General features: G+C 35.5%; 1 protein-coding gene across 1 annotated transcript in view; it reads left to right on the top strand.

The window, feature by feature from the left end:
- Positions 1–848: 848 nt before the first annotated feature.
- dnah5 (dynein, axonemal, heavy chain 5) overlaps positions 849–12,785 on the top strand; it is an 86,050-nt gene continuing 74,113 nt past the window's right edge. Inside the window, exons 1-4 of the mRNA XM_016668436.1 lie at positions 849–1,128; positions 10,992–11,126; positions 11,637–11,721; positions 11,855–12,015. Coding sequence (XP_016523922.1) covers positions 1,039–1,128; positions 10,992–11,126; positions 11,637–11,721; positions 11,855–12,015 — 471 coding nt within the window. The 5' untranslated portion in view covers positions 849–1,038. The remainder of the gene's footprint in view (positions 1,129–10,991; positions 11,127–11,636; positions 11,722–11,854; positions 12,016–12,785) is intronic.

The following is a 12,785-nucleotide window of genomic DNA, read 5'->3' as shown; positions in this document are numbered from 1 at the left end:
GGCAATGTGCGCCACCCAATATTTTTTTTTTTTTCTTTTTTGATGTGCGCCACACGCTGCGGTGCTGATGCGGACTGCGTGGGTGTCAGGATCCTGTCTTAATTGCTTAAGCGGAGATGCTCCGACAGATAACATCATAACATCCACCGGGAACTACTCCGCCTCCTCTTCTTTATAGACTACCTTCTCGCAAACAATTTGTTAAATTTCTTGTCAATAAAATATTTGGTTTTCTAATTAGATGATTATTATCTTTTTTTTTATATCCGACTACAGGAATACTCATATTGTAAGCTATTCCATGTTATCGGTATTATATTAGCATGACTTTGCCCATATGCGGGACAAAATGATAGTAAAATGAAAGGATGAGTTCACTCGCTCTTCATCTCCTGCTGATGAAGATGATGCTACAGTATGAGGTCATTTGCCCCACAAACCTAACCCAGTTCTCCCTATGAGCTCCGGCTCAGTCTTTTTTTCCTATATATGTTGAGCTACTGCCATCTAGGGGTTGTTCAAATAGATTGCACTGCGAGGGTTATTAAACGCAAGCACAACTTAAAGGACTAGTCCTTTTTATTTCAAAGTGAGGTTTATTAAAAATAATAATTTAATAATTTCTCTACTTGTCGAAGGCAATTGTAATACTGTTATAAAAATTGTAGATAAGCATTGAACACTGCCACGATAGTGCAAATTGATTATTACCAGTCTCTCCATACGTTGATATTTTTTAATGCAATGTCACATGCATTTCATGTTCTATATGTTTTCTATTTTGAAAGACAAATTGGTGAAAAAGGAAACAAAAAATGAGAAGAGAGGAAAAACGTCACACCCACTATTTTTTTTCTCTTCTTGCTCCTTTGTTGCCCTGGTAACTAACAACACAAGTGCTTCGAAGAGCAAGGGTTCTGCAAAATCTCTGCAAACTTAACTAAATTAACTTGAAAGAAAAAAAGGAGCAGTGGTTGGATGTATGGGTAATTTTTTTTCTTCTATGAGGAGTTTTCTTAAGGAAGAAAAGTTGAAGCCATGTCCTTCAGCTCCCGGAATGCTAAGATCAGCTACAGAAGCAGGACCAGCCAGTCGTCTATGTCTGTGGAGATGCAGAAGGAAATGCAGGTTTGGGCTAATAATAATAATAATAATAATAATAATACACAAGAGTGAAGATGAGTGTAATGCTTCCCCCCCCAAAAAAAAAAAAAAATCTCTAAACTGGTTAAAAGCTTCTTTTTTTAATTATGTAAAATAAAAAAAAAAGGTAAATGTGCCCATTAAATGTTAATCACTTTTTGAAATGTGCTTATTTATCATTTTTAATTTCTGATACATTTTAAAGTGACTGCTTGATTTGACCATTCGCTGTTGCTCATCTAAAGTTTAACAGCTCAGTCATCTGGCTTAAACATTAACCAGGACTGAAAACAAACCTCCAATGTTTTCTATGTGGTAGCATCAGCTAGTTTGATCTGTTTGTATAATTTTGCGAATGCTAAAGGTTTTGAAGTAGAACTTTATATTTTTGTTAATATAAAAGTGTTTAACTGTTTACAGATGCCTTTATAGAATTATTACACACTTCATTTTCAACTTTAAATCCTGAAAGCCTTTTAGTAAATACATGGAGATCCACTTGATTAGATTCCCTGGTGCAACAAAGTAGAGTAAAAATGGCGGCATTACAGCAGTGCATCGTGTCGTTTGTACTGTAGCCATCTCTCCACAAGATGGTGGCACATTCCTTAAATGTTTAAATTGTTTAAATTCCTTAGTTTCCACAAGGGTTGCCTAAATGTAAAAATGCTGTACAAAGATAATGAATGCAGTCAAAGTTTACTTTTGATATTGCAGTACTATATCAGGTTGGCTTTATTGTCTTGAGCTGGTGAGAAATATTCATTCAGAACCACTGAGTCAACAATTCCTTGGCAGTTTCTTCTTCTTTTCATTGCAGATTAATTAAATTTGGTTTCTTTTAATCCCATTGAAGTTGTTTGGTTTATATATGTACAGCTTCTCCACCAGCTATTAAAGTAGTATCCCTATGCTAGACTGTGCCAACTTTGTATCACTGAAGGACACCATTTTTCTGGACAGACTACACTATTCTAAAGTACAAAACTCCCTCATGAATCCTACAATGTCATTAGATTCATTTTCTATGGAAGAAGAGTTTTACAATATCTTTCTTTCCACTGAAGAGAATATCAACGAGACTTTTTTTCTGTGCCATCAGCTCTGACCAAACATGGACAACTTCCCAAGTGTCACGTTAACAGAAACAGACAATGGAATATATTTCACTACATCTATCATGTAGTGAAATATATCAGAAACAGATCATCTGTCCATTATGTATGCTGAAATGCGTGATCAATATAACTGGTCCCACATCTATTTTAACATTTTAACTTTTTTTTTTTTTTTCCTGCAGGGTAAGCTTAAATATTTCCAGTGAAAACACAGACTTGTTCCTGTCTTAGTCAATGTATTCTCATTTGGGGAGCCAGCCTCTTCATTTATAATTCATAATCACTCTCTTGTTTCGTGGCAGCTTACAAGCAGAAAGTTCAACACAGAAATATCAGCTCATGGCCGAACCAAATTTTATTGCTATGCTTTCCTGTCTCTTCTCCGACACACAGGGATCCTTAGAGACATCTAATTTATTCTTGAACATGTTCTGAGTACTGGGTCAGAGTTCTGTGTGTATCATGTAGTTTTAAACCGATCAACAACAGTTATCCTTGCATGACCCAACCTCTTACCAGGGACCAGATGAACTGGACTGACAGTCTTATTCAGCTTGAGGAATACTCCTCTGCATCTACTGCCAGATTTCAGACTCAGGGAATTTTAAGGCAACAGTGCTAAGCTCCAATCCAGTGTGCAGTCCACTGATGAATCATTACTTATAACTCTGAACTGTAACCACTATTTGCATAATCTTTAAACAAATTGTTTTCTGTATGTGGTGTCTACATTTTCACTGCTGAGCATAGATTTGAATAATAATAATAATAATAATGAACGTACTTGAAGACCATGGACTCTTGACTTACACTTGCAATTAAGAGAAACATTTTAAGTAATCTGAATAAGATACTAGAATAATTAAAATAGCGCATAATTGCTTAGCCTTTTCAACCTGGCTTGTTGACTTTGTTGGATCTCCAACTGCTTTTATCACAGCTTGATCTTTGAGCTCACTAATGGAAATTCTAAGTTTTTATCAATTAGACTGCAACATTCTCTGACAACAGTTAACAGATAAGCACAAACTTTTAATTGGATTGAGACTCAGACTGTTTGCTAGCTATGCCTTTGACTATATATATGATTTCCTAGAAAGAAAAGTCTTAAAATTTCAATGCCCACCAATACATACACTGCAGAGATAACGACTGCCAGGGAGATTTATTCTGATGGCGTCCAACAACTGCTCCAGTTACACCTCTTTGGGCCAGTCCAGATTTAACATTCATCACTGAATCTATCACCAGTTTATCCACAATTCATGATTGTTTCTTTAGCTGACTATAATCTTGCTTTGTCCAGTTTAGTTGTTAAAACTGCTCACACAGACATTGATTCCTTTTTCTGTTATTTTTATTTTTTATTTTTTTTGTCATTTGCCTTTCATTTTTCTGGTTTGACACTGATATCTTCCCTGATGTAGCCTTACCTTTTACAACCCACCATTGTGTTTGTGTGCGCCATCTTATTGTAGGCACAGCTGACTTGGAAAAATAAATATCTGACAAACTCTGTTGATTTTCCTGCTCTTCTCTTGGGAGATCATTATGGTCAACAACGACTCTCTTAACTGCAAAACTTTTTTAGCATTTGCAGGCTTGAAACAAATGCAAATACTTCTCTCAAAAGTACAGACGCTAGGTGAGCTGAAATTATATCGAAATGAAGAAATTATAATTATGATGTTTAATACTGATTAGTTCCATAGAATTAAACAAAAACATACTTAAAAAAATACCTTATTTTTGTGGTCTTTAGTTCAAGGTTGTTACATGTGGTTTGTATAAGCAACTATTTTACTATTTTTTTACAGATAGCATATTAACTCACAATGTATCATAAACTTATCTTCTAGTGGCACCGTCTGTTCGCTGTCACACAACTGCTCTAACTATGTGAGTAAAACAATCATTATACAATGGTCATTCAGACAGCATAATGAAGGTGCGAGTGTGTGAAACCACAACACTCACTCACCATATAGGTCACACGTGTTTGCGGTGCATTTGCACTTCAAGAGAGTCAGTGTTTGAACATCCCCCCCCCCAACCAAACAGTCTTTCTACCCTTACTCTCCTTTGTCTCTCCATCCTATTGTTATAAAAGTCTGGTAAGGTGAGAGCGGGACCATGATAATTACAATGCTGACAGGACGTCATCCAACACCACATTATCTAGTTAGCAGTACCCTTTCACGAGCAACGCTCTGATAATTTCAGGGCACTAACCTTTCTCTCATGCCAAACAAGGAGGCTGATTGCTCCCATAGTGCAGTAAAACCACTTCTCTGTTGTCTTGTCTTTGTAGTTCTCTAATGTCATGAAAAGCTAAATCAGCTAAGCATTTGGAATGATATAAAAAGGACAGCCAGTCTGAAAGGCCGTCTACAACTATGCTGCATTTTAAACCAGACTATCAAAACAAGGTAAGGTGACCCAAGAGTTCTGATGTTACAGACGAGCTAGCTGCTCAATTAGCGTTGGCTGACTGTAATTCATCATTGATTAGCTGTTGTGTTTCTTTTGTATCCCTGAGTAAGGAAGCTATTAAGTTCAGAACTGATATTTCTCTGTGAGGTATGGTAGTGCATGAGTAGTTGATATTTAGCAAAGTTGTTGCAAAGAAATGAAATGGGATGTTTTGGGGTTTTATTGGTTATTATAGCTTTTATGCGTCACTGAGCAATGGATATTACACAAAATGTTATTTCATTGAAATACAATCTTTCTGGGGTTAATTTTCCAACATAGAGTAACTTTGATAAATTGATTTGTGGGCAAATTTATCAAGTTTCTCTGGTCTTTATGGGTTTGACCTTTCTTTAATACCTTTAATATTTGTTATGAAATAAATGCATGAAAAATTTGCACTTAGAGCTACTTTTTCAGAAGGAACTTATCTTGTATAAAGTCCTAAGACACAAGTTGGTTGTACCATTTTCAAGAGGAAGTTTTTATCTCGACCTCTTGACGACATAAAGTGCCATGGAATAAGCTCTAAATGAATGGAGCTTATGGTTAGGTGGTCTTGACTACAAATCTATTTTCTGTTGTGTTCCTTGGTCACCATGATGCTGTTTCAAACAGATCTCCCCCTGTGGCTATTTAATTACAGACAAGAAAACTCTATTTGGCTATCAGGTTAAATTATTTGACCTTGGAATTCAAATGGTGGGACTGGTATAATTTCGGCCAGTCTTTGAGCCACTGTCCTGCAGTTTTTAGATGCATCCTGACTCCACCACCACTGAGTCAAATGAATGCTTCATTACGAGTCCACTCCAGCACTTAGTGATGCTCAGGAGGCAACTTGGCCTTATAATTCAGGAGTGTTGGAGCATAGATGCATTTAAAGCTACAGGGCACCGGCTCATGAGGACTGGATTTGGAGAATTACTAATTTAGCTCAAGTGGTACAAAAGGTTTTAGCATAGCTCTGTTAATACGGTCAGGAGAAGGTCAAATGTAAAATAAAAGACAAAAAAAAAAAAAAAAGATTCTCAATAGTCCTGACCTTAAAATCATGAAAAATAATAATCGCTCCTTAAAATTAGGTTAATCAGGCAGCTGAAATGTAATCAGGTTCAATTAATCCTTCCAACAAGTAGCCAACTATCAAAACCATTTTTTAAAAGCTTTACTGGTGTTTCTAGTATTATATTAAAAATAAAAAAATAAAATAAAAAAAAAAGCCTTTTAATTGCTTTTGACCTTTTGTTCAACAAAATATCTACTGCATTCTGCTCACTGAGCACATCTTAAAAACAAAGGGACAAAATGCTGGGAAGAAGATAAAATAAAATTTCCTATATGCGTTAATATCTGTAAACTAAGTACCGGATCTCATCTACACACTTTTGTTTTTTCACGTCTCCATGTGGTGCTAAACTCAAATTGTATTTGGAGTGGCGATTAGTCATATAGATAGCATTTCCAGCTGCAGCTCACCTGGTTGGGTAGTCAACACTGACAACTGATAGCCTTAACCCTTCCGAGGTGCGAGTGCACATGCAGATGAGAAAGTGATAGGTGGCCATCGAGAAGATGCAGGAGAGGTGAGGTGCTGATCAGCAAGCTGTCATGTCACAGATGTTTAGGAAGAGGCACTGGAGACAAATTGTTTCAAAGGTCATTCGGGTAAGAGAAATAATTTGAGTGACTCGGTTGCCAGCTGACGATATTTTTCTTCCGTTCTCATCTACTTCTCTTACTGTCCTGCTAAATGCCATCTTCAGCTCTTTCATTTCCTACCATGACATTGGAAATGGAACGAACAGAAATAAACTCAACGAGTTTTCGTTTTTGTTATAATTCTATGCTTGGCAGCATATTACCATTTTTGATGATAACAACAGGTTATCATCATGCATGATAACCTGTTGTGTTGTATTTTTTTATTTTTTTGTCACAACAGTTTACTGTTTACTTTTTAATTTCAGAGCTGACAGTTCAGCATAGGACTTGCCCAGTTTGGCACGGCTTATCTCTGCCTGGGCTTTTGTTCACTTCTGAAGGATTTCAATGTTTGTACTGTTGTGACGGGAGTCTGCCTCTGAATGGTTTCCCCTCTGTGTAATGCAAAGAAATAAACATGGGTGACTACCATTGGATGAAACTGTTTATTTGTGCCTTTGTATTGCTTTTGGCATAGATTCCACCTGCTCATTAAATTTATGTGCAGCATAACACTTTATGTATTATGTATTTTTGCTTTTTGATGTTGCCGTTTAGAAACTCAGGACTCAAGACAGAGAAAAGTTGCAAAACGTTAAAGAGAAGTCCCCCAGACAGCTGTAGTGTGTACTGTTTACATGTCTGACCAATAATGCCACTGTGGTTGAGTTTTGTTCGGAAATCTTCTAAAAGATAAGAAATTATTTTCAGTCTGACATCAATAACCACTTTTTTTTTCTTTGCATCTGTGCTACTTGTACGTAACTGTTCAATTCAACTGAATGCTACTTTATTAAACCTAATAAAGTAGCATTTAAATATTTACATTATTTAAATGTAAATAATTCTTTGCACGACCATATCCTGAGGTTTCACAGCAGAGCCTGAACAGAACAAGACTTCTTTATCAGTTTGCGGTGCTTTTAAAGGCACTGTAAAAGTGAAGTAACTCAGACATTGCTTTTAGTTTTAAATCGATCTAAGTGACTTTGTATTAGCCATTTTAGAAAGTATGATATATGGCTACATATATCCATATATCGTACTTACCATGTGTTCCATGTGTATGTGGAACACATGGTAAAATGTCTCACTACTAGGTTGTACATGTTAAAGGAGGAGCATTAGCTTTTATGTCAGTATGTTTAGATAAAGTATTTTTATCTATTTCAAAGTAAAGTCTCAAATTGGGCCAAGTTTCTTTTTCAGAGAGACTATAAACTGTATACTTTATGAGATGAAGGAGGATAATATTTTATGAGCAAAATAAAGTCTCTTCAAATGCAAACTTTATTCTTGCAAACTCCATCTGCTCATTAAAACAATATATAAACTAATGGTAATACAATTTATATACTGATTAATAAACAAACAAGATGGTGTTAACCACTTAAACTGAATTGTTAATAGTTTGTGAATTGAAGGCCCTTAGTTAATGAAGATAGCCATTTTAAATGGCATCTATCTCTCTTTGCATAGAAACATAAACTCTAAATTTGTGCATATAACTTCTAAAACAGAAAACATCCCCGGGCAGGTCATATGTGTCCTATTTTTTCTCAGAACAAGCGTTTGGCTTCTTCTGGTTCTGTTAGATCTCTTAGCCTTGTTCCTGTAAGTTGGAAATGGTTACTAGTAAAGGCTCACGAGGGTGTTGTCTGCCCAGTTTACTCCAGTGCTGGAAGGCTGTTGGGATATTTGACTGATCCAGTCTTCCAAACTTAATTGTAACCAATTTGATAAAAAATATCTTGCTGAAAGACTAAACTAGATTTTATTAAACGAAACGCATCCAAATTTTAAACAAGTATTATGTTATACACTTGTGTTTTAACTTTAATGGGGACATCTGTTATTTCTTTGTGTTTCTGGTTAGTCAGAGCTTGTCTATTTTTTATTTTCGGTTCTCTGCCCCATCTCACTAAGCTCTCAGTAGCACACATGATACAGTGCTTTTGTCACGTCTACAACAGTCAGCAAAACAAACAAAAAAAGTGATTGATCTGCTTGTGGGACTACAATTGGGATTTTTTTTCACAGTGAAAGTGAAATTGTCCCAAAACGCATAATATGAATATCACAATCTGAAGCAATTCTATTACCTTTATGGTGTACTGTTAGAAGAGGCGATTCATAATAAACTTTGAATAATAAAAATGTAACATGTATGTGCATGCATTTAAATTTTACAAATCTAAAAAAATAAGGTACTACAAGTACCTTACAATCAGTAAGTGATGAAAGGTACTTGTAGTTATGACTATAATCTCCAAACTCTTTGTGTGAATTGATTTTCAACTACTGGAGTTGAATGATGTGGCTTGTAATGTGAATCCTAATCACACTCACAGACATCCCGAATTGGTGGTCCAACAGTGTTGCAGAGGTAGAGCAGCCTTTTTTACATATGAACCTCTGAAACCATCCTCTTACCGCTTTCTTCCATTACCTTGAACATGACTCTTGCATTCAGCCACAACAACCTCTTATCCCGATTTAATTGCATTACCACATTTCCTATGCTAGATTTTTTAAAAGCCCTCACTAGGCTGATCAAAGCTCTTTGTCTGAATGCCTATCATCACAGTCCCTATAAAAAAATACTCAGTTTCTTCTTCTTTTAAAACCCCAAATACATTAATTCCTGTCTACAACTTTAAAGGAGATATGATAAATAATATGATATACACTTTACTATACTTTGTCACTCAGCTGTTTAATAATGCAATTAATAAAAAAATATACAAGTTACATCTCTCTTATTGGCTGTCTACTTTACTGCCACTAGTCACCTATTAGGGGTTGTTTGTGCAATGATTTTCCTTATAAGAAAGAGAATAATGAGAACAGTAAAACAAACAAAAGCTAAATATAAGGCTCTCCTTCTACTTCTGTTGTGGTTCAATCTGATTAAAGATGGTGGAGAAAATGGGTTTCTGAAACTAAAACTCATTTTTTTTTCTTTCTCAGATTTAATGTCAGACATAATCACTCAAAATTAGACCAAAGCCAGGGAGAGGACAAGTCATTCTTGGAGTAAAGAAAACTACTGTTTTAGGTCGATTCTTAATGTTCAGTTTCAAAGATCATTTTAGTTATAGAAAATGAATAAAATGATCTTATTTAGTTTTTGGTTCTATTAATCTAGAATTTAATTCTTGATTCTGATAGGGACTAGCTCTAATGCATAATACCTTTGTTTGACATAAAGTATGATGTTGGGAGAGAGGCGGGATACTCTGGAGAGCCAGTCCATCACAGGGCAACACAGAAACACACAGCCCTAAAAGACTTAGACAGACTCATACCGAAGTATAATGTAGAGCAACCAATTAATCTAACATTCATATTTTTGGATTGTGGAAGAACATGCAAACTCAATGCAGGCAGACCCCTTCCCAGAATTATAACTCAATATCATCCTTAAGGCAGTATAGCACTGTTAACATCAACAACTGTAATTGGGTCACCTCGGGGATCTTTACCAAAACCATTTTTAACCTTCCTGATACATTCTGATTTGCACATTGCCAAACCTCTACAGCTTCCAATGGCCAAATGTGCTAATGCTCTTACTAACTCTGACACCCTCTCTAAACGAGGAAGCCGGCCTGCTCCTCCTCTCACTAGCCAATCCCCCGGGGTCTAACTAAAAAAAAACTCCTTTCAGTTTTCACTTTTCAGCCTTGAAGCTTTTATAGGATTATTCTTCTGCAGTTACACTGAAGCTAATCCCACCCAATTTTTCCACCATTTTTCTTATCTTCTTAATGAAAATAACAATAATAATAATAAAAACTCTCTGTATTTTCATTTCATTCACCTAAGCTTTTATGTATTAGTGACAGCCTTTGTTTCCATAAATCATAACTTTCAGACTCTAATTATACCATGCTTTGAAATGTATCCTTCAACACTTTGCTACGATTTCAGTGGTGTTATATTTAGCTCCGCCTGGCTGCTTTTTGATCTTCTTCAGATACGCTGGAATAAACCTGCTGCAGAACAAACGTCCATAATATTTTATGCTATTATAACTCCTGTAAGGCCTGTTTGTTCATAAAATGAATGAGAAGTTTCACTATGAAACTTCATTAGAATATCTTGTGCTTCGGAACATACTGTTTTTTTAAGTGTAAGACCAAGACAAAGACCAAATGATACGTTTCCTGTAATTGTAGTGTGCAGCGTTATCCTAATGCTAAAAAAGCTGTGAAATCTGGCAACTCAGTGCAGATCGCAAACCTTCTGATGGAGACGTATGCTTAAAAGTTAAGATGAATATTTGAATATTTTTGTGTCTGAGTTTATGTTAAACAGGAAAATAACATTTAAAATGAATAAACAACAATTATTTAAAAAATATATTTAATCTAATGGACAAATTTATTAGTTATTACTTTTTGCTGAATCACACAATGACTTTACCTTTGCTTAATGGATTAAATTAAATCAGTACTTAATCAACCTGAAGTACTTATTAGTTTTTACTACAGAGCTCATCCATATCAGTTCAACAATAACATCTATCTGTACATGTTTTTTTTTGTGCAGCAAAAGCTAAAAGAGGAGCGTGAGGCTAAGCGCGCCCAGCTGGACGGAAGACATGACTACATCCTCAATATTGTGGCTTCATGCCTGGGACTGGAGAAGTCTGATGTTGAAGATGCCATTCTGGAAGGAAATCAGGTGTGTGAGTTAAACTTTATCTTAAATGTCCTTATTGTTTAACGAGAAAACAATAAGTAACCTTCAAAAAACAAAGAATATAATTTGGCCAATTTTGAAAAGAAACCAAGTGAAAGCTCTCAATCATTTCTTTTTTATGTGGTATTTTTATCTGTTGTCCTGGGCATTGCAAAAGCACAAAATAGTTAGGAAAGACTACAATAAGCAGTCAGGAAGTTCATTTAAAATTATCTATGATTTCAAATGAATAAATGTGCAATGATAACTGTAACATAGGACATTATCACATATTAGTAGCACACATTTATAAACTACTTGAATTTTCGCAACTAGTACTGAAAAAAAAGTGTGATTTAGACTGAACTGATTTTGAAACTATGCATTTTTCTGTTTGGGATGTTTTGAAAAATAATTTTGCAGTCTGGTTGTTATTTTTTCAGTGTTATATAACATTTTCCATCAACGTCTGCAAAATCTCATGATGCCGATTTATTTTGTTTCTTGGAACAGATTGATCGTATGGAACAGTTCTTTGTGGCAAGTGGTCTTCCACACCTCATGTTTTATTATCAGGACACTGAACTCGCAGAAGGAGGTAACATGAAAAAAAGAGCACTCAGTGAATCAAAACTGACTAAATATCTTCAGTGCAATTATTTTTGTTGCTAGTGATAATATAGAAAACGGTCCAGCAGTAACGTAGACTGATGACTAACTCCTTATTTCAGCAGCTGCAACCTCTCCACCCACCCGGCTTGATTCCCACCAGCCAGGTCACATAAGGAAAGTGTTTGTAACTGATGGAAGGGACGTGGCATTGACCGGAGTTTGCGTCTTCTTCACAAGAGCAAACACTTTGAAAGCAATAACTTCCGAGAACATACACAGAGTGAGTCAGTGTTTCGATAAAAGCAGAGGCCTTTTCTCTCTAATAGGAATAAATAATGTTTTCAGATTAAAATACAACTTTGGCCTGGACTCTGAGAGTAAGACCTGAGAAATTTTACACATTAACTAAATTATGTGAAATAGATCTAAAATAAAACCCGGTAGTAAGTAAATTACACATATTATTGACCTGTTCTGAACAAATAAATTCTGGGGCAACAGAAACGAAACAGAACTTCAACATCTGTTTCAGTCAGAATGCAGTGCTAAAAGGTATTTGACTAAATCTAACAAAACATTTGAAAAAAAATGTTAAATTTATGAGTGAAGCTTGAAGGATAAATGGTGCCCATGAATGCTTCTTTTGTCTAAAGATAAGTGGGACAGCAGGGGTGTTCATCAATAACACTGTGATATCACATGTTGTTTTGTTCATTGATTGTAGCTGCCCACATGCTGCCTGCAGGAAAGTTAATCACGTCTGCTGGTAAAAGACTGTTTGCTACAGGTTATAGCAAAAGGAGCAGAAAGAATGATACACCATGTAGATTTGTTTCACAGATGGTAAACAGATAGACCTTTACTTATATATTGAATAGAACTCATTTCCGTTTTTGTCATATAACAAACATGAATGAGTGGTACTTTTCATTCTTAAAATGCTTTATTTCAAAGGCAAAAATCAACCATTAACTATCTTATGTGAAATAGATCTAAAATAAAACCATGTTGTTTATATTTTTTAAACTGAGGTGAAGTGAACATCTCTTT

This window comes from Poecilia formosa, unplaced genomic scaffold (assembly GCF_000485575.1).
Source record: "Poecilia formosa unplaced genomic scaffold, Poecilia_formosa-5.1.2 Scaffold0, whole genome shotgun sequence".
NCBI classification, from domain to species: Eukaryota; Metazoa; Chordata; class Actinopteri; order Cyprinodontiformes; family Poeciliidae; genus Poecilia; species Poecilia formosa.
Note: the sequence above shows the minus strand (reverse complement) of the source record. Positions and strands in the feature narration are given on the sequence as shown.